This window comes from Moschus berezovskii, chromosome 8 (genome assembly GCF_049115385.1).
Source record: "Moschus berezovskii isolate FMDL1 chromosome 8, NW_MosBer_1.0, whole genome shotgun sequence".
In the NCBI taxonomy this organism is placed as follows: Eukaryota; Metazoa; Chordata; class Mammalia; order Artiodactyla; family Moschidae; genus Moschus; species Moschus berezovskii.
The window spans coordinates 70,058,297-70,080,835 of NC_142467.1; the positions used below are offsets into that span (position 1 = coordinate 70,058,297).

General features: G+C 39.7%; 1 protein-coding gene and 1 pseudogene across 1 annotated transcript; one reads left to right on the forward strand and one right to left on the reverse strand.

Annotated features, from left to right (window-relative positions):
• Positions 1-1,360: 1,360 nt before the first annotated feature.
• On the forward strand, positions 1,361-2,314 carry LOC129558577 (olfactory receptor 2T29-like). The gene has a single exon (XM_055429850.2). It carries the CDS (start codon positions 1,361-1,363, stop codon positions 2,312-2,314), a length of 954 nt encoding a protein of 317 aa, XP_055285825.2.
• Positions 2,315-20,500: 18,186 nt separating this feature from the next.
• On the reverse strand, positions 20,501-21,361 carry LOC129558916 (heterogeneous nuclear ribonucleoproteins A2/B1 pseudogene; annotated as a pseudogene).
• Positions 21,362-22,539: the final 1,178 nt, after the last annotated feature.

Genomic DNA, 22,539 nt, shown 5'->3' on the forward strand with positions numbered 1-22,539 from the left:
TTTTGGCATCATCTGATTTTGGGGTCAATCAGCTAGGAAGACAGGAAAAAAGAATCAAAAGGGTAACTATAATTATTTTTACTTGGGTTTCTGTCACATTCTGTTAATGTTTGAACTTATTTCTAAATTTTTTCACTATCATCTATTTCTCTGGAGAGAAGAAAATGTTTTTTTTTCTTTAATCTTTTATATTACATTTATTTACTGCAACATATTAGTATACAAGTTTTGATTTCCAGTTATATATAGACAAAAGAATACACACCCTCCTACATTATTGTAATTTCTTTTCTGGAGACTGAAATTAATAGAAAAGGGACTAGTTTTACTTGGTATGGGTGTTATTTGTGGATGTTAGAACATTGAAATAAATGTCTCAATCATATCTGGTTCCTAGAATAAATCTACAGTTGGTAGCTAATATCCAAATTGTAGACTGTGGAGGGAACAGTGGGTTCTACAGTCAGATCAGATCAGATCAGTCGCTCAGTCGTGTCCGACTCTCCGTGACCCCATGAATCACAGCACGCCAGGCCTCCCTGTTCTACAGTATTTATGCAGTATTACAGACTCTGTGTCCCAACTCCTGAGCTGAGACACAAGTCTAGGCAGATGCCCCAGGAACTTGAATTATTTAACTTATAAAAGGAGAAAATAAGATGAGTTAATACTGCATAGGCTCTTGGGGACAAAAAACACAGTAATGCAATAAAACAATTGCTTAGAAGCTGTCAGATTAAGATTTGTTACTACTCTACTACTACTGTTAAAATTACTCAAGTTTAATAAGCACCATTTGGTTGATTTTGAACTCAGGCAATTTGGTAGAGAAAAGTAAGAAGAAAATTGGCCTCCCTTTTGAATAGTTGTTTTCCCTGATATTTGAAACAAATGGTAGGAACTATAAGGAGATGAAGTTGCAGAAGCATGTACTAGATAAAACAGAGACGGGATTCTCTATGAAACTCTGCTTATCCACAGCTAAAACTGGAAATATAAGTTATATTTATATACTCTTATTTGCTTAAATATATATTTATGTAGAGTTTGGCAAACTTATTATTAGTAACTGATTGTTTTAACCCACAATATGTTCACTGAAAGACAAGTTGTGAATTCCTTCTCTTTCAAAGAATGTATTGAATTGCAGGTATCTTATAATCCTCAAATCTACAACCCCATAACATTTCCTCTTATTAGCACACCTGGATTGCATACATGGCTGTGCATGCACGCACACACAGACAAAAACACAAACAGACATGCAGCAGAAACACACTAAACATTAGTATCAGGTGGTCATATTGCATGAGCAATCTATTAATTACAAAGCTCTCTTTGTTTATCTAGGTGAAACTTCATGGACAACTCCACCTGGGTGGCCAACTATACTGGACAGTTGGATTTCATCCTCGTGGGACTCTTCAGTCAATCCAAGCACCCAGCTCTCCTTTGTGTGGTCATTTTTGTGATTTTCCTGATGGCCTTGTCTGGTAATAGCATCCTGATCTTTCTGATCCATTCTAATGCCCATCTCCAAACCCCCATGTACTTTTTTGTTAGCCAGTTGTCTCTCATGGATGTGATGTACATTTCTGTCACTGTGCCGAAGATGCTCATGGACCAGGTCATGGGTGTGAATGAGATTTCAGCTCCTGAATGTGGAATGCAGATGTTTCTCTATTTGACTCTAGTAGGTTCAGAATTTTTTCTTCTGGCTGCCATGGCCTATGATCGCTATGTGGCCATCTGTCATCCACTCCGTTATTCTATTCTCATGAACCATACAGTGTGTCACCTCTTGGTGTCTGGCTGCTGGTTCCTGGGATCAGTGGATGGCTTTATGCTCACACCAGTCACCATGACCTTCCCCTTCTGCAAAACCAGGGAGATCCATCACTTCTTCTGTGAGGTCCCTGCTGTAATGAAGCTTTCCTGCTCAGACACTTCCCTGTATGAGACGCTCATGTACCTGTGCTGTGTCCTCATGCTCCTCATCCCTGTGACAGTCATTTCAAGCTCTTATTCATTCATCCTCCTCACCATCCACAGGATGAATTCAGCAGAGGGCAGGAAGAAGGCTTTCACTACTTGTTCTTCCCACATGACTGTGGTCATCCTGTTCTATGGAGCTGCAGTCTATACCTACATGCTCCCCAGCTCCTACCACACCGCTGAGAAGGATATGATTGTGTCTGTATTTTACACCATACTCACTCCTGTTCTTAACCCTTTAATCTATAGTCTTAGGAATAAGGATGTCACAGGGGCTCTAAAGAAAATGTTAAACATGGGATCTGTCACAATACTGTAAAGGAAGACATTTATGTACTAATGGTTTATTTTCCTTCATTGTACATATCAGAAATGTATAGTCTTATGCCAATATTATTCTTCAGATTTTCATGCCATGGTGTATCATCCCATATTCATCCCTGAGAGAGTTGATAGGCAGTCCAGGGCCCTTCCAGTAGGAGGTGAGCATTCTCCCTCATGCTTTCCTTAAGCCTTGTGCAACAATGTATCTTGCCCAAGAATTGGCCTTTCTTTAGGTCCAGAGCTAATGATCACACAGCATGATGTCTTACTCATGGAAATGTTTTTCTTAAACATTTTTTATACTATATTATAATTTTTTAAAAATAGATGAAATTAGTTTAAAATCTGAGTAATGCGTGGATCCTACCTCGAAGGAATTTGAACTGTAAATGTAGTTTGTGCAATAATTGTAATTGCTGTGACCCCATAGACTGCAGCATGACAGGCTCCTCTGTCTTCCACTATCTCCCAGAATTTGCTCAAACTCAGCATCTTGGTGTTTTCCAGTGAATCAGCTTTTCACATCAGGTGGCCAGTGTACTGGAACTTCAGCTTTAGCATCAGTCCTTCCAAAGAATATACAGGGTTGATTTTCTTTTAAGATTGATTGGTTTCATCTCCTTGATGATCAAATGATTCTCAAGAATCTTCTCCAACACCACAGTTCAAAAACATCAGTTCTTTGGTGCCTAGCCCTCTTTACAGTCCAACCCTCACATCCATACATGACTACTGGAAAAACCATAACTTTGACATATACACCTTTTTCGGTAAAGTGATGTCTCTGCTTTTTAAAACGTTGTTTAGTTTTGTCATAGCTTTCCTTCCAAGGAGCAAGCATCTTTTAACTTCATGGCTGCAGTCACAATCTGTAGTTATTTTGAAGCCCGAGAAAATGAAATCTGTCATTGCTTCCACTATTTCCCTTTCTATTTGCCATGGAGTGATAGGAATTGGTGCCATGACCTTAGGTTTCTTTATTTTTAATGTTGAGTTTCAAGCCAGCTTTTTCATTCTGCCCTTTCACCCTCATCAAAGTGCTCTTTAGTTCCTCTCTTCTTTCTGTTATTAGAGTAGTATCATCTGCATATCTGAGGTTGTTGACATTTCTCCCAGGAATCTTGATTCCATCCTGTGATTCATCCATCTTAGCATTTCACATGATGTTCTCTGTATGTAAGTTAAATAAGCAGAGTGATAATATATAGCCTTGTTGTACTCCTTCCCCAATTTTGAACCAGTCCTTTGTACTGTGTCTGGTTCTAACTATTGCTTGTTGACCCACAAACAGATTTCTCAGGAGACAGATAAGGTATTCTGGTACTTAATCTCTTTCTATTCACAAATGATAAGATATTGTATATTAAAAATTCTAAGAAATATAAACAAACACTACTAAATTCTATTAGTTCAGTACAATATAAGACAAATATGCAGACATTGTATTTCAAAATGCCAGGTATTAACATTCTGAAAATGAAATTTAAAAAATGATTATTCAAAGAATAAAATATCAAGCATTTGGGGAGAAACTGAACAAAACTACTGTTAAGATTCATAAACTGAAAACTACAAAACTTTGTTGAAAAATTTTAGAAAGACCTAAATAAACAGAAATGCATCTCATATTCATAAATCAAGGATTTAATATTATTAGGATGGAAACCCTGCTTAACTTAATTTGGGCTTCCCTGGTGGCTCAGAGGGTAAAGCATCTGCCTGCAATGCAGGAGACCCGGGTTCAATCACAGATTAAATACAATCTTTGTCAAAATTGCAGCTGGCTCTTCTATAGAAATTTGGAAGCTGATCCTAAAATTCATATAGCATTGCAAAGTACTTTGAAAAGCCAAACCAATAAGCAGAAATAATAAACTTGGAAAATTCTACTTCCCAATTATGAAAATTGCTACTAAGCTACAGATATCAAAAGAGCATTCCACTTGCATAAAGTGAAGTGAAAGTCGCTCAGCCATGTCTGACTCTTAGCGACCCCATGGACTATACAGTCCATGGAATTCTCCAGGCCACAATACTGGAGAAGGTAGCCTTTCCCTTCTCCAGGGGGTCTTCTCAACCCACTTGCATGAAGGTAGACATTTAGATCAATGGAGTAGGATTTTTTGTCTAGAAACAAACACACATTTATAGGCAATTTATTTTCAATAGAAGTTCCAAGACAGCAGGGAAAGAATAGACTATTTAACAAAAAGCACTGCAACAAGTAGGTATCCATATGTAAAACAAACAAATAAACAAAAAAAAATGAAGTTGGTCCCCCAACTCACAACTTACACAAAATTAACTGAAAATAAAGACCTAAATTCAATGATAAAAATATAAAGCCCTTGGGAAAAAAATATATGAGTAAATCTTCATGACCTTTTGACTTCTTAAATATGGTACTAAATGAACCAAATTCCAAAAGAAAAAAAAAAGATTTCATTTCATCAAACTGAAAAACTAAGTCCCCCATAGAATGGAAGAAAGCCCCCCAGGCTTACCTGAGTTCCAGAAATTTGTCCAAGGACAACCATTTAAAGTGTACCACTAATCAGAGTGAGGGAAGGAGTTATTGTGTGAATAGGAGTGATTTTGTGAGTAGAACAAGCCTCCTACTCACACAATGAATGAAATGAATCCAAGAGAGTGTGAGTGGGTAAACAGAAAAGAGACTAAACAAAAAGGACAGATAGATGGAGAAAGAGAAATATGGACAGATGGGATAAACATGGATGGATGAAGGAAGAGTGGACATAAGGAGAGTCAAAGAGGAGGCAAGAAGAATAAATACCAGGAAGAAAAGTTGAGAGATGAATGGAAGTACAGAACAAAAGAAGGACAAACAAGTGAACGGCTATTTGGATGGATGAAAGAAATGAAGGAAGAAGAAAAGAAGGAATGGAGGGAGGGAGATTTGTATTTGAGAGAACAGATAACTGGTAGGATAGAAAAATGGATGGAAAAATACATTAGGGAGGCGCTGAATAAAAAAATGCAAATTTCACCATTAATAGTGAATAGTCACCAGTGTTTACATCTTTACCTTGATACTTCTGCAGCACCCATAGGAAATTTTGTTAGTAGGAGTCATGAATTACAAGCTCATTATCAAACTTCAACTCATTTCTGTAGGAGATTATTGCTCAAATATACCCTTCTAACCCAGAAAAATACAGAAAATAAAAATTTTACAAGCCAGACCATTGCTGCAGGTGCAAAAAAAGACCAAAGGCTCAGCGCTTTTCCTCCCACTGACATCTTGGCTCCACTCAGGAGACAAGTCCGAGTTTGGGGAAAGCTCCCTTTCTGAGTGAAAAGAAAAGCTTGGCAAAAGACCCATGGAGGCTGAAATGAAAGATGGATACAAAGATATTTACTTGTAAGAGGCTCATTCAGACCGTGTCCATTAAAACCTGGAAACAAAAAAGGCACATATTAAGGAGAGGTGAAAGAACCCCAGACTTCTAAACCCCACACTTCTTTGTCCACGTGGGGCTCCTTTATAGATGCCATTCTCTCTGTACCAGGTGAGCATTTATTCATCTTCTATTCAGACTGAAATGTCATCTCTATTATAAAGGAACTCCTTACCTTTTGATTAGAAATGACCATTCTATACCCACCTCTCCAACATGTTCCCAACAAGAGACCCTCATTACATTTTTGTCCACACAGTTTTGCCCCACACATTTTGCCTCCATTTTTGCTTGCTATATGCCTTTTCACCCTCACTGGCCCAGGGGAGGAGTGGTTGATCTTTGGGGGATGCAGATCACTTGACAAATGGAGTCATCACCGCACACTTCATTTCCAGCCTTGTTGAACCACTTACAGTTTCTCCATCCTGGGATCTCTGCACATGCAGTCACTTCTGTCTGGATGTTTCTCCTCTTCTCTCCTTATCTGAGTAATTTCCTAATCATCCTTAAGGTCCTTGCTTAGATGCCTGCTCAGCTAGGAACTCTGCCACACGAGGTCAAGGACCACTTCTGGTACCCACAATACCAAATGCTGCTTAACACATCATAGCCCTGGTTACCCTCTATATGAACATTTATTATTCATCCCCATTTCTTCCATGAGGTCAGGGAATGGGACAATTTAGTTTATCTTTGTCCTGCCAGACCGCTAGCACCTAGCACATTGCCTGATCTATGTAAAAACTGAAATTCTAATGAGTGAAGAAGAACTAAAGAGCCTCTTGATGAAAGTGAAAGAGGAGAGTGAAAAAGCTGACTTAAAGCTCAACATTCAGAAAACTAAGATCACGGCATCCAGTCCCATCACTTCATGGCAAATAGATGGGGAAACAGTGGGAACAGTGGCCAACTTTATCTTTTTGGGTTCCAAAGTCACTGCAGATGGTGACTGCAGCCATGAAATTAAAAGACACTTACTCTTTGGAAGGAAAGTTATGACCAAACTAAGCAGCATATTAAAAAGCAGAGACATTACTTTGTCAACAAAGGTCTGTCTAGTCAAGGCTATGGTTTTTCCAGTAGTCATGTATGGATGTGAGAGTTGGACTATAAAGAAAGCAGAGCGCCGAAGAATTGATGGTTTTTGAACTGTGGTGTTGAAGATTCTTGAGAATCCCTTGGACTGCAAGGAGATCCAACCAGTCCATCCTAAAGGAAATCAGTCCTAGGTGTTCATCGGAAGGACTGACGTTGAAGCTGAAACTCCAATATTTTGGCCACCTGATGCGAAGAGCTGACTCATTTGAAAAGACCCTGATGCTGGGAAAGATTGAAGGCAGGAGGAGAAGGGGATGACAGAGGATGAGATGGTTGGATGGCATCATTGACTCAATAGACATGAGTTTGGGTAAACTCTTGGAGTTGGTGATGGACAGAGAGGCCTGGCGTGCTGCAGTTCATGGGGTCACAAAGAGTTGGATGTGACTGAGCGACTAAACTGAACTGAATGAGTGATAAGCCAAATGTAGTACATCCACACAGGGGAATGTCATTCAGCCTCTCAAGGAAACTCAGACATGGGTGAAACCTGAGGACATTATGCTAAATGAAATAGTCCAGTCACCAAATAACAAATACAGGATAATTTTGCTCATATTACTTGCACAGAATAGTCAAGTATTTAAAGACAGAAAGTAGAATGGTAGTTGCCAACATCTGGGGTAGATGTACATGGAGAGCTATCGGTTAATGTACATAGAATTTTAGTTTTGCAAATTCTAAAGACTTGTTGTGTAACTATGTATATACCTAACACTACTGTACTGTACACTTAAAAATTGTTCTGATAAGTTTTATGTGACTTGTATTTTGTTTGTTTTTTTAGTTGCTATGTCATGTCTAACTCTTGGGACCTCATGGACTATAACCTGCCACTCTCCTCTGTCCATGGGATTTCCCCTGGCAAGGACACTGGAGTCTGTTGTCATTTATTTCTCCAGGGGATTACCTTGACCCAGGGATAGAACCCTTGTCTCCTGCATTGACAGGCAGATTTTTTTTTTACCACTGAGCCACCAGGGAAGTCTGACCTGTATTTTACTACAGTTTAAAAAAATCAGCTTCCACCAAGGCTCTCCCTAGTGTAGACCCTGCTGATTTTCTCAAATCTCATCTCCTCTCTCTCCCTTGCTCTCTCTCTGATTTAGTCATAATGGCCTCATTGCTAGTTATGTGATAAAGCAAGTACAACAAAATATTATTATGCATCGATTATAATTATAATAAGTATTTCTTATTTATTTTGTTTTGAGTAAGTTAGCATGCATTATTATATTTGACTAGTAATGTAGATCTGCATTACAAATTCTTGCTTCTTTTTGACTATCAGTATACTTTAAACTCATGGACATGAGTTTGGCAATTAAAAGCTGATACATGGAATAACTTGTCCCTCCTCTGCCTCAGTTTTACCCAAAAAACTTATGTAATATGCTCTATGTTGCCCCTGCTCTCAGGAGTGTCACAGTCCTCCAGGAGAAATCCTTCAGACATCACTTCCTCCTCTTGGCCTTGGATGAGTCCTAGGACCTGGTACTCTATTTCTGTTTGGAGTGAAAGTACAGTCTTGTAGACTTTCCTGTATTTTATTGTTGTGCTATGTCGTGTATGACCTGGGCTTCCAGGAACAAGGATTTATCCTCACGTGCTTAAAGTCTTCCCGGACAGAGGCCAGCCTGTTATGCATCTCCATAACATTTGCAGCCACCAGGAAAGGAAGCTTTTAGTTTAGAAGTGTCAAATTATCCATCTTCCCCTTTCTTTTTAAAATTTTTTAAAAAGTTTTAATAGCATGAAAACACATTTACATGAGACTTGGAAAATACAGAACAAAGTTACATATAGTTCCACAAGTGCAATGTGGCATTTACCAAGAAGGATCTTTGACTTAGCCATCGAAAGCCTCAAAAAAGTTAGAAGACTGAAAAGAATCACAGAGGGTACTTGCATAGAAGAAAGCATTTAAATAAGAAATTAATAAAGATACTTTAAAAACCCTGTATGTTTGGAAATTAAATGTCCACTTTTAAATGATAGGTGTATCTAAGTAGCCATAATAAAGAAAATTAGAAAATATTTTTTAACTGAATTGCTTTTACAAAGTTTTCTAGGAGATGAAGTTCAAAATGCCAGATAAAAGCCCTTTAGCTCCTGGTTATGGCAGGGGTACTTGGGGTGACCTCAGCTCAGTGACTGTTTACCCACTCAGATTGGAAGCATTTTGAGATTTTAATTGGTAAGGCCTTGCCTATGCATGGCCATGCATAATCGTTTTGGTGACATCCATTCCTGGACCTCTCAAACCCCTCTTCTCAAGCTTTATCTTTCAGACTCCCATCAGGAGAATTTCAGGCTCTCCCCCACCTTCACTGAGCATAGCTCAAGGCAGTGGAAAAGAACACAGCCATCCCCAAGGCTACAGCTCTGTGGACTCAGGGCAACTGTTGCTTTAGGACACATTGGAAACAAGACAAATATATTTGTGGTTACTAAAGGCAGAGAACTGGTGGGAGGAGACTGAGGATGAAGGTTGTCAAGAAATACAAACATGAGGAAGAAAATGGCAGAGGAGTAGGTGGACATGGAGTATATCTCTCTCCATGGCTACATCAGGAATACACCTTCAGACATAGAAGATTGCAGACCACCAGCTGAGAGCAGGTAGGAGTACCTGACCACTGGAAAAGAATATATAGAACCATGCAAAACTTGCTAGGATGAAGGAACAAGGAGGAAAAATAGGAGAGTAAGACTGGACTTGCCCTCAGTGGGTGGGAGAACTGAAGCAGGGCTCTGATCTCAGGGTATTTATTTGTGACTTAGGAGAAACATTTGAGGCTGAGAGTGAAGCAGCTGATCTGTGACAGCCTAAATGGAATGAGAATCACACAGGCATTCCTTTCTGCAGCCACTTGTACCCCAGACAGCGTTGCAGTTCCCCTAGAAGGCACAGTGGATGGGAGCTGAAGTGTAGGGATTGTGGAGCAATCCCAAGGCAAAGCTTGCTGTTGACTTCAGGGAGACAGCCTGAGGGGACATGAGGGAGGAGATTGTGGTGAGACATGCCTGTGGAGAAAAGTCAGGCAGCCAAGGAAGCAAGCAGATACTGCTGAGTCACATGTAGGGGATGGAGCCATCATGGTGGCCTCTCTCTCCTCACACACTAGGACCAGCACCAGCAGGTGAACAATAGAGATGCTGGCCTTTCAAGTGCTTGAGGCATGGAATCACAAAGAAGGATCCCAGCCAGAGGAGCCCTTTATGTGCCTGATGCCCCAAGCAACAGAGGACCCCAGGCAGGGGAGACCTCTAAGTGCATGAATAGGAAGAGCAACAGAGAAGCACTAGCCAAAGCGAACTTTTGATTGCTAGATGCCAGAGGTTAGAAAAAGACTGAAAGGGCCATAGCTGTAGCTGAGGCAGTCTGTCCCTGCACACTTGGCACTGCCAAGCAGCTGTGCCACCTTCACACTCAATCCTCACTGGGGCAGAACTGCCACAGGCTAGAAAAAGTCCTGCATCTGTGCATGTGGGTTGCCTCAGTGGACTCAGTGGACTGTGGCCTTCCAGGCTTCTCGGTCTGGGGATTCTTCAGGCCAGAGTACTGGAGTGGGTTGCCACTCTTTTAGAACAACATATTTCCTGCTGTCCTAGCCACCAGCTCCCCTGAGTACCTGGTGCTTCTAGGGCCCCTGTGACCCAAGTGGCTGCACCATGTCCACATCTGGCACTCAATGGAGCAAGCCCAAGTACTCCTGGGCACTTCAGGAGCAAACTCCTGTGGACAACCCACAGGCAGAGGTGGAGATAAAACCACAATTGAAACCCAGGGATAGTGTGGCTAAGGAATAAGACCCAAAACCTTCCCATCAGCTATACAAGCTGTAGATTAAATCTACACGATCAACTAGGCCGACTCTGTGTCTATGGAATATATTAAAAAAAAAACTTTGAGAGTTCTCAAAAAGAAAACAAAAACAAAAAAATGCACCAGCTAGTTCTGACAGCCCTGGACATTGGAGGCAAAAACACTCAGGAGTAGGACAAGATTAGAGTCTGAGCTGCCCCACAGCAGGTCCAGAGACCAGCACAGTGTTGGAGTGCATCTAGGGAGGCAAGGTGGACTGTGACTCCCAGCAAGGGAAAGGACACTGATAGGAGAGACTCAAGAGAAACATTTATTATTCTTATAGTTTGACTTTTACTGTAGTTTCTTCTGGATTTATTTTTACTTTTTCCCTTCTCGTCCCCCCTTTGTCGTAGTTGTCAATTTCAATAGTACTATTAAATCTATTTACACTTATGAGAATTTTTTTTTTAAATCACACATTTTATTTCTGTTATATGTTTCTGCCTCAATATCAGCCTTTCGTGGTTCTGTGGGGTTTTCCTTCTTTTATTCATTTTTCTTTCTTTTTCCTTTTCCCCCCCTTTCTTTTAATTTTAATTAAAACTTTTAAATTTATTATTATTTTCCTACATTTATTCCTTTGCTTTTCCCACTGCTTTTCCTGTTGCAGTTAATCTTTAATATACATAAATCTTCTCTATCTACCTGTATTTAACTTTGCATTTCTATTCTTTCTTTTTCTCACCATGCTTGTTAGTTTGTTTTGTTTTTGTTGATTTATTCCCCAGTTAGCACTTTGCTTTAGTTTTGTTTTCCAGTTTATACTTTAGTTAGTTTTGTTCTTAACTGGTGGATTTCATTTTTGGTTTCGTTTGTGGGGTCAATCTATTATGCTTAATTTTTTTGGACTGTTTTGGTTCTGCTTATGGGTGTATATGCATGTGTATATTCCATTATTTTAGTTATTACGTACCTGATTTTGTAATTGCCATTTGCCTGGGGTGCTTATTTTTCTTTTTTGTGTATTTGTTTTAATACCATTTAATGCCATAACAAACCACATGTGGAATCTCTGTTCCCAGCCAGAGATCAAGCCCTGAGCATTTGGAGTGGGAGTGCTGACTTCAAGACCCTAGACTACCAGAGAACTCCTAACCCTCAGTTCAGTGGAGTTCAGTTCAGTCGCTCAGTTGTATCTGACTCTCCGCGACCCCATAAATCACAGTACACCAGGCCTCCCTGTCCATCACCAACTCCTGGAGTTCACTCAAACTCATGTCCACAGAGTCGGTGATGCCATCCAGCCATCTCATTCTCGGTCGTCCCCTTCTCCTCCCGCCCCCAACCTTTCCCAGCATCAGAGTCTTTTCCAGTGAGTCAACTTGTTGCATGAGGTGGCCAAAGTATTGGAGTTTCAGCTTTAGCATCAGTCCTTCCAATGAACACCCAGGATTGATCTCCTTTAGAATGGACTGGTTGGATCTCCTTGCAGTCCAAGGGACTCTCAAGAGTCTTCTCCAACACCACAGTTCAAAAGCATCAATTCTTTGGTGATCAGCTTTCTTCACAGTCCAACTCTCACATCCATACATGACCACGGGAAAAACCATATCCTTGACTAGACAGACCTTTGTTGGCAAAGTAATGTCTCTGATTTTTAATATACTATCAAGGTTGGTCATAACTTTCCTTCTAAGGAGTAAGCGTCTTTTAATTTCATGGCTGCAATCAGCATCTGTGGTGATTTTGGAGCCCAAAAAAATAAAGTCTGACACTGTTTCCACTGTTTCTCCATCTATTTTCCATGAAGTGATGGAACCAGATTCCATGTTCTTTGTTTTCTGAATGTTGAGTTCAAGCCAACCTTTTCACTCTCCTCTTTCACTTTCATCAAGAGGCTTTTGAGTTCCTCTTCACTTTCTGCCATAAGGGTAATGTCATCTGCATATCTGAGGTTATTGATATTTCTCCCGGCAATCTTGATTCCAGCTTGTGCTTCTTCCAGCCCAGCGTTCCTCATGATGTACTCCGCATAGAAGTTAAATAAGCAGGGTGATAATATACAGCCTTGACCCACTCCTTTTCCTGTTTGGAACCAGTCTGTTGTTCCATGTCCAGTTCTGACTGTTGCTTCCTGACCTGCATACAGGTTTCTCAAGAGACAGGTCAGGTGATCTGGGATTCCCATCTCTTTCAGAATGTTCCACAGTTTATTGTGATCGATACAGTCAAAGGCTTTGGCATAGTCAATGAAGCAGAAATAGATGTTTTTCTGGAACTCTCTTGCTTTCTCCATGATCCAGCGGATGTTGGCAATTTGATCTCTGGTGCCTCTGCCTTTTCTAAAACCTGCTTGAACATCTGGGAGTTCACGGTTCACATATTGCTGAAGCCTGGCTTGGAGAATTTTGAGCATGACTTTACTAGCGTGTGAGATGAGTGCAATTGTGCGGTAGTTTGAGCATTCTTTGGTATTGCCTTTCTTTGGGATTGGAATGAAGACTGACCTTTTCCAGTCCTGTGGCCACTGCTGAGTTTTCCAAATCTGCTGGCATATTGAGTGCAGCACTTTCACAGCATCATCTTTCAAGATTTGAAATAGCTCAACTGGAATTCCATCACCTCCACTAGCTTTGTTCGTAGTGATGCTTTCTAAGGCCCACTTGACTTCACATTCCAAGATGTCTGGCCCTAGGTCAGTGATCACGTTATCGTGACTATCTTGGTCGTGAAGATCTTTTTTGTATAGTTCTTCTGTGTATTCTTGCCACCTCTTCTTAACATCTTCTGCTTCTGTTAGGTCCATACTATTTCTGTCCTTTATCGAGCCCATCTTTGCATGAAATGTTCCCTTGGAATCTCTAATTTTCTTGAAGACATCTCTTGTTTTTCCTATTCTGTTGTTTTCCTCAATTTCTTTGCTTTGATCACTGAGGAAGGCTTTCTTATCTCTCCTTGCTATTCTTTGGAACTCTGCATTCAGATGCTTATATCTTTCCTTTTCTCTTTTGCTTTTCACTTCTCTTCTTTTCACAGCTATTTGTAAGTCCTCCTCAGACAGCCATTTTTCTTTTTTACATTTCTTTTCCATGGGCACAGAGCGCAAGAGACGCTGGCCCCGGCGCAACCGACCACGCTAAGGGGTGCGGCCGTGAACAGCTACCCCACATCCAATAGGCGGTGGCAGCGCGGGCACAGGAGGGCCGAGAGGAGCTACTCCACGTTCAAGGTCAGGAGGGGCGGCCTTGAGGAGATACCCCTCATCCAAGGTAAGGTGCAGTGACTGTGCTTTCTCGGAGCAGCTGTGAAGAGATATCCCACGCCCAAGGTAAGAGAAACCCTAACCCTAGGCATTATCAAGTAATGAGAATTCCACAAAGGCAACTACTTGTATACAAGACCTGGCATCATCCAACTACCAGTAGTACCCTTTTCACCCTCACCCAAACAACAAACAAGACCAAATATACAAACCCACTAATCAGCAGACAGGATTACCACCTCACTCAACCCTGCCTACCAGAGGAGGGAAAAAAAAAAACCAGAAAACACCTCATCTCCACCCACCAGAATACAAGCAGAAATCACACCCTACACAAAGCTTACACAACTGGACCAAACTAATTTGGTCAGAAACCAAGGAAGAAAAAATTCAGCCTTGAAGCATGGGAAAAGGAGACCTCAAACACAACAAGTTTAAAAAAAAATGGAAAAGCAGAGAAATACTGCACAAATAGGAACAACCTAAAAACACCAAGTCCAATTAAATGAAGAGAAAATAGGCAAACAATCTGAAAAAGAATTCAGAATGATAGTAAAGATGATCCAAAACCTTGAAAATAGAATGTAGAAAATGAAAAAATCAATGAACAAGGCCTAGAAGAATTAAAGAATAAACATACAGAGACAAGCAACACAATTACTGAAATTAAAAATACTCTAGAAGGAATCAATAGCACAATATCTGAAGCAGAAGAATGGATCAGTGAGCTGGAAGGTAGAATAATGGAAATAACTGCTGAAGATCAGAATAAAGGAAAAAGAATGAAAACAATTGAGAATAGTTTCAGAGACCTCTGGGACAATATTAAATGCACCAACGTTCAAATTATAGGGACTTATATAGTCAGGAAATAAAAGGGAAGGAAAAGATCTACAAAAACAAATCCCAAACAATTAAGAAAATGGCAATAGGAACATATATATGAATAATTACTTTAAATATAGATGGATTAAATGCTTCAACCAAAAGACATAGACTGACAGACTGGTTGAATGGGTACAACACCCATATATGTGCTGTCTGCAAGAAACCCCGGAGAAGGCAATGGCAAGCCACTCCAGTACTCTTGCCTAGAAAATCCCATGGATGGAGGAGCCTGGTGGGCTGAAGTCCATGGGGTCGCTAAGGGTCGGATGCGACTGAGCGACTTCACTTTCACTTTTCACTTTCACACATTGGAGAAGGAAATGGCAACCCACTCCAGTGTTCTTGCCTGGAGAATCTCAGGGACGGGAGAGCCTTGTGGGCTTCCGTCTATGGGGTCACACAGAGTCGGACACAACTGAAGTGACTTAGCAGCAGCAGCAGCAAGAAACCCACTTCATACCTAAAGACACATATAGACTGAAAATGAGAGGATGAAAAAATATTCCATGGAAGTGAAAGTCAAAAGAAAGCTGGAGCAGCAATCCTCATATCAGGTAAAATAGACCTTAAAATAAAGAATACTACAAGAGATAAGGAAGGACACTATGTAATGATCAAGGGGTCAATCCAAGAGGAAGACATAACAATTGTAAACATCTAGGCACCCAACATAGAGGTAACTCGATAGATAAGGGAAACACTAACAGACATAAATTGAGAAATTCACAGTAACACAATAGTAGGAGACTTTAACACCCCACTTATACCAAAGGACAGACCATCAAAACAGAAAACTAATAAGGAAGTACAAGTCCTAAATGATGCATTAGACCAGATGGATCTCATTGGTATCTTCAGGACATTGCATCCAAATGCAGAATAAATCTTTTTCTCAAGTACACATGGAACATTCTCCAAGATAGACTACATCTTGGGTCACAAATCAACTTTCAGTAAATTTAAGAAGACTGAAATCGTATCAAGCATCTTTCCTGATGACAACACTATGAGACTAGATATCAGCTACAACAAAAAGACTAAAAAACACAAACACATGGGGATTAAACAGTATGTTTCTAAATAACCAACAGGTTACTGAAGAAATAAAAAGGGAAATCAAGAAAATTTCCAGAAACAAATGACAATGAAAACTCAATAACTCAAAACCTATGGGGTGCAGCAAAAGCAGTTCTAAGAGGGAAGTTCAGTAATACAATACTACCTTAAGAAATAAGAAAAACATTGAATAGACAACCTAACTTTACACCTAAAACAGCTGGAAAAAGAACAAAACCCCAAAGGTAGCAGAAGGAAAGAAATCATAAAGATGAGAGCAGAAATAAATGAAAAAGAAATGAAAAAAACAATAGGAAAAATTAATAAAACTAAAAGCTGGTTCTTTGAGAAGATAAACAAAATTGTCAAGTCTTTTTAGCCGGACTCATCAAGAAAAAATGAGAAAAGAATCAAATCAACAAAATTATAAATGAAAAAGGAGAGGTTACAACAGACAATGCAGAAATACAAAGGTATATAAAAGGCTACTATGAGCAACTGTATGGCAATCAAATGGATAATCTGGAAGAAATGGACAGATTCTTTAAAAAGTTCAATCTTCCAAAACTGAACCAGAAAGAAATAGAAAGTATAAAAAACTCAATTACAAGCTTTGAAATAAAAAACTGTGATCAAAAATCTTAAAAACAAAAGCCCAGGACCAGACGGCTTCACAGGTGAATTCTAAAAAACATTTAGGGAAGAGCTAATGTCTATCCTTCTAAAGCTACTTCAAAAAGTTGCAGAGGAAGGAACACTTCCAAACTCATTCTATGAGGCCATCATTACCCTGATACCAAAACTAGAAAAAGACAACAACAACAAAAAGAAAACTACAGGCCAAAATCACTGATGAACATAGATGCAAAAATCTTGAACAAAATTGTAGAAAACAAAAATTCAACAGCACATTAAAAAGCTCATACACCATGATCAAGTTGGGTTTATTCCAGGGATGCAAGTGTTCTTCAATATACATAAAATCAATGTGATACACTGTATTAACACATTGAAAGATAAAAATCATATGAAAATCATAATAGATGAAGGAAAAGCCTTTGACTCATAAAAAGAGCTTTTATGAAAAAAACTCTTCAAAAAATGGGCATAGAAGGAACCTACCTCAACATATCATATATGGACTTTACTTCTTAGAAGAAAAGATATGACCAATCTAGACAGCATATTAAAAAGCAGAGACATTACTTTGCCAACAAAGGTCCATCTAGTCAGAGCTATGGTTTTTCCAGTAGTCATGTACGGATGTGAGTTAGACTATAAACAAAGCTGTATGCCAAAGAGTTGATGCTTTTGAACTGTGATGTTGGAGGAGACTCTTGAGAGTCCTTTGGACTGCAAGGAGATCCAATCAGTGCATCCTAAAGGAAAATAAGTCCTGAATACTCCTTGGAAGGACTGATGCTGAAGCTGAAACTCCAATACTTTGGCCACCTGATGTGAAGAAAAGACCCTGATGCTGGGAAAGATTGAAGGCAGGAGGAGAAGGGGATGACAGAGGATGAGATGGTTGGATGGCATCACTAACTTGATGGGCATGAGTTTGAGTAAGCTCTGGGAGTTTGTGATGGACAGAGAAGCCTGGTGTGCTGCAATCCATGCGGTCGCAAAGAGTCAGACTTGACTGAGCAACTGAATTGAACTGATATATGATAAGCCTGCAGCAATCTTTATTCTCAATGATTAAAAACTGAAAACATTCTCTCCAAGATCAGGAACAAGACAAACGTGTCCACTCTCACCACTATTATTAACACAGTTTTTGGAAGTCCTAGCTATGGGAATCAGAGCAGCAAAAGAAATAAAAGGTATCCAGATTGGAAAAGAATTAAAGCTCTCAGTGTTTGCAGAGGACAGGATACTATACATAGAAAACCGTAAGGTTACTATCAGAAAATTACTACAGCTAATCAATAAATTTAGCAAATTCGTAGGATAACTGGCAGAAAAATAGAAATATAGATTAATGGAAACAGAGAGCCCAGAAATAAACCCACACACCTATGGGTATCTTATTTTTGACAAAGGGGGCATGAATATACAATGGGGCAATGATCGCCCCTTCAATATGTGGTGCTGAGAAAACTGTACAAGTACATGTAAAAGAATGAAGTTAGAACACTTCCTAACACCTAACATCTTTATACACAAAGATAAACTCAAAATGGATTAAAGGCCTAAATGTAAGACCAGAAACTATAAAACTATTAGGGGAAAACATAGGCAGAACACTCATAAATCAAAGCAAGACTCTCTATGACCCATCTTCTCAAGTAATGGAAATTAAACAAGTGAAACCTAATTAAACTTAAAAGCTTTTGGACAGCAAAGGAAACTATAAGCAAGGTGAAAAGACAACCTTCATGATGGGAGGAAATAATAGCAAATGAAGCAACTGACCCTCTTTCACTGTTGGTGGAAATGTAAATTGATACAGCCACTATGGAATAGTATGGAGATTCCTTAAATGACTGGGAACAAAACCACCATATGACCCAGCAGTCCCACTACTAGGCATATAACCCGAGAAAACCAAAATTGAAAAAGACACATGGTAGAAATGTAAATATATACAGCCACTATGGATGATAGTATGGAGATTCCACTAGGAATAAAGCCACCATATCACCCAGAAATCCCACTACTAGGCCTACAACCTGAGGAAGCCAAGATTGAAAAGGACACATGTACCACAACGTTAATTGCAGCACTGTTTACAATAGCTAGAACATGGAAGCAGCCTAGATGTCCATCGACAGATGAAGGGATAAAGAAACTGTGGTACAGATACACAATGGAATATTCCTCGGCTATAAAAAGGAGTGCATTTCATCTGAGTCAGCTCTAACCAGTGAAGTAATATAGAAAGAGAAAGATAAATATCATATATTAATGCATATATATGGAATCTAAAAGATGGTACTAATAATTTATTTGCAGGTAAACAATGAAGAAACAGACATAGGGAACAGACTTATGGACACAGGTTGGGGGAGGAGAGCGTGGGATGTATGGAGAGAGTAACATGGAAACATACATTACCATATGTAAATTTTAGATAGCCAAGGGGAATTTTCTGTATGACTCAGGGAACTCAAACAGGGTCTCTGTATCAACCTTAAGGAGTGGGATGTGGGGGTAGATGGGAGGGAGGTTCAAGTGGCAGGGAACATATGTATACTTATGGCTGATTCATGTTAATGTTTGATGGAAAATTCTGTTAATTTCTGTAAAAAATTCTGTAAAGCAATCATCAGTTCAGTTCAGTCGCTCAGTTGTGTCCGACTCTTTGTGACCCCATGAATCACAGCACGCCAGGCCTCCCTGTCCATCACCAACTCCCGGAGTTCACTCAAACTCATGTCCATCGAGTGGGTGATGCCATCCAGCCATCTCATTCTCTGTCATCCCCTTCTCCTGCCGCCCCCAATCCTTCCCAGCATCAGACTCTTTTCCAGTGAGTCAACTCGTCGCATGAGGTGGCCAAAGTATTGCAGTTTCAGCTCTAGCATCAGTCCTTCCAATGAACACCCAGGATTGATCTCCTTTAGAATGGACTGGTTGGATCTCCTTGCAGTCCAAGGGACTCTCAAGAGTCTTCTCCAGCACCACAGTTCAAAAGCATCAATTTTTTGGCGATCAGCTTTCTTCACAGTCCAACTCTCACATCCATACATGACCACGGGAAAAACCATATCCTTGACTAGACGGACCTTGGTTGGCAAAGTAACGTCTCTGTTTTTTAATATGCTGTCTAGGTTGGTCATAACTTTCCTTCCAAGGAGTAAGCGTCTTTTAATTTCCTGGCTGCAATCAGCATCTGCAGTGGTTTTGGAGCCCAAAGCAATCACACTTCAATTAAAAAAAATTCAGTTTTAAGATAAACACTAAAGAAGTAATGTACATGAGGACCATACTTACACTGAAAGTTAAGGATTATCATAAGAAAAAAGTTACAGTGTGAGATAAATGCTATGAAGTTTTGTAGTAATCAATTTACAATACATATAAATCATATCATTGTATTGCATGTTTAAACATGTGGTGCTGTATGTCAATGATCTCATAAAATGAAGATTTACTTAAAAGATAAAGAATAAAAACGCAAAAACATCACTGAAAGAGAATAGCTGTTTTTCCTTTAGAAGTCTTTATTAAATCATAAATGTACAACAACTTCTTAATTACAAGACACTTCAGTTTTTTAAATGTCTCATTATACCATGATCCTAGAAAACAGTTTTTCAAAACTTTGTGAGAAAAATCTTGAAAACAGGTTCACATGTCACTGGACACTTAAAAAATTAATGTTATCAAAGAAAGGATGCTTCTATCCTCTTACTTGAAAGAAACAAAAAAATTGGGAAACTGTCTCAAAAGCAATGTTTTTCATTCTTTCCTCCATAGTAAGGTGATGTTCTTAAGTATACCAATCCATTCACAAATGACTCTGCATCTGTTCTGGTGTCTTCTGCTACATCACTGCCACAGTCATGGCATGACTGAGAAAAGAGTTTTCATTAATTATTTGGATAGCCTAAAGCTGCCCTGTTACCTCTGGGCTCTTATTCTCTCCTCTTTGTACAGTCAAGTCCATGTAAAATAGGAAGCTAAAGATCCTCTTGTCTATCCAAATCCAAGTCCTCCACCACCATAAACTCCTCCTCCTCCTCCATATCCGGGGCTAACTCCCAAATTGCCAGTTCCTGGTCATCCTCCACACCTATTATAACCATGACCAAGTTCACTGAGCACTTCTTAATCCATCAGATCGTCCTCCAAACTACTTCCTCGTCCTGACCCTGGTCCAACATTTCCATCATCACCAGGATAATCTCCAAAACCAGTTTTGCCTCCCCTTCCACTTCTAGAAGCCTGGACTTGTTGCATTTTAGGTCGAGAAAAGGCCTTTCTCACTTCTGCATGATGGCCGTTGATGGTATGGTTTTTCTGCAACACAATCTTATCCACGGGATCATGGTCATCAAAAGTCACAAATCCAAAGCCTCTTTTTCTTCCAGACTCTCTATCAGTAATTATCTCAATGGCATTGATTTTTCCATATTTCTCAAAGTAATCTCTAAGATGATGTTCCTCTGTATCTTCAATTCCACCAACAAACAGCTTCTTCACAGTTAGGAAAACCCCTCGCTGTCCAGATTCCTCTCTTGGGACAGCACGTTTGGGGGTAATTGTTTTCCCATCAATAGAATGAGGTCTGCCAGCCATGGCAGCATCCACTTCAGCCATGGATGAAAAGGTGACAAAACCAAACCCTCTCGATCTTTTGCTTGCAGGGTCCCTTATGATCTCACAGCTTATAAGCTTTCCCCACTGCTTGTAGTAGTTCCTCAGACTTTCTTCTGTGGTTTCAGAGCTCAAACCACCAATAAAGAGTTTACGGAATTGTTCTTGTTCCTTCTTTTTCCTCCAAGAAGTAACAGTTTGGAAACTTTGTTCGATCTTGGACTCCATCACTTCAGCCATTTTCCTGGTGAGAGAAGGTGAGGGAGATGAAGGAGATCTCTGGGAAAGCTCAGCAACCTGACTGTTCACAATGCTGAGGTAACAAGAAACTAGAACCTAACTCACCCCAGATCTGAGGGGAGAACCTCCACTGCTCCAGGAACAACACCTTCTAGGAGCACCTTCACAAAGACCTGGTGCCACCCTTTGAAATTCTTGAGCACCTTTCAATTTTCCTGCAAAACATCATTTACCTGAGTGACTTTTCCTGATTCCAGAATCCAAATTAATATTACATTTCTATTAGTTTTTTCCAATTTTAGATTGTACATATTACTATCTTTTATTTCATATTGTTTTTCTCACTAAATTAGATATCTAATGAAGACAAGATTTATCTAGACTTTAATGTTTAACATTGACATATAGCAACATCAATATATTTAGTTCTTAGGAAATGCTCAAAATTTTGAAAGAAAACTATCCACACCAAAAAAGATTTTTTTTCTACATTTTTCAAATAGATTCACTACAGTTAAGCACTGATAATCTCTTGCGGTGGACTGCAATCATTTCTTTTCAAATCATTTTTCCCTGTGTAATCCATTTTAAGACTCTAGCCACAATAATCTGTTTAAGATGTAAAGCTAATCAGTGCCCTCTTTCTTTTAAATTTCTGTCCACATTGGTATTTTAAGGGGAGAAAAAAAAATCAAATTCCATTCCTGCTGTTCTGCCATAATTATTAACACTACCTCTTAAAACAATCAAGATGTTTGAGTCTGGAGGGAAAGTTACTTGATCCTCTCATTTTCAGAGCACCTAATACATGCCAAGTGAAAGTGAAGTCGCTTAGTCGTGTCTGACTCTTTGCGACCCCATGAACTGTAGCCCACCAGGCTCCTCCATCCATGGGATTCTCCAGGCAAGAATACTGGAGTGGGTTGCCGCCATTTCCTTCTCCAGGGGATCTCCCTAACCCAGGGATCGAACCCAGGTCTCCCACATTGCAGGCAGATGCTTTAACCTCTGAGCCACCAGGGAAGCCAAGTTGTGCACTAAAACCCAGATTCATAATTCTACTTAACAAAGTTACTGCCCCAATTTATTTTAATCCTGATGAGATAAAAGTGTTAATAGACTAAAGACTGTCTACTCTAGTGTTAGGTATGAATAAGGATTCTGACAAAAGGCCAATG

Excerpts from the sequence above, each read along its gene's own strand:
- LOC129558577 (XM_055429850.2), top strand. The coding sequence starts at position 1,361 with ATGGACAACTCCACCTGGGTGGCCAACTATACTGGACAGTTGGATTTC.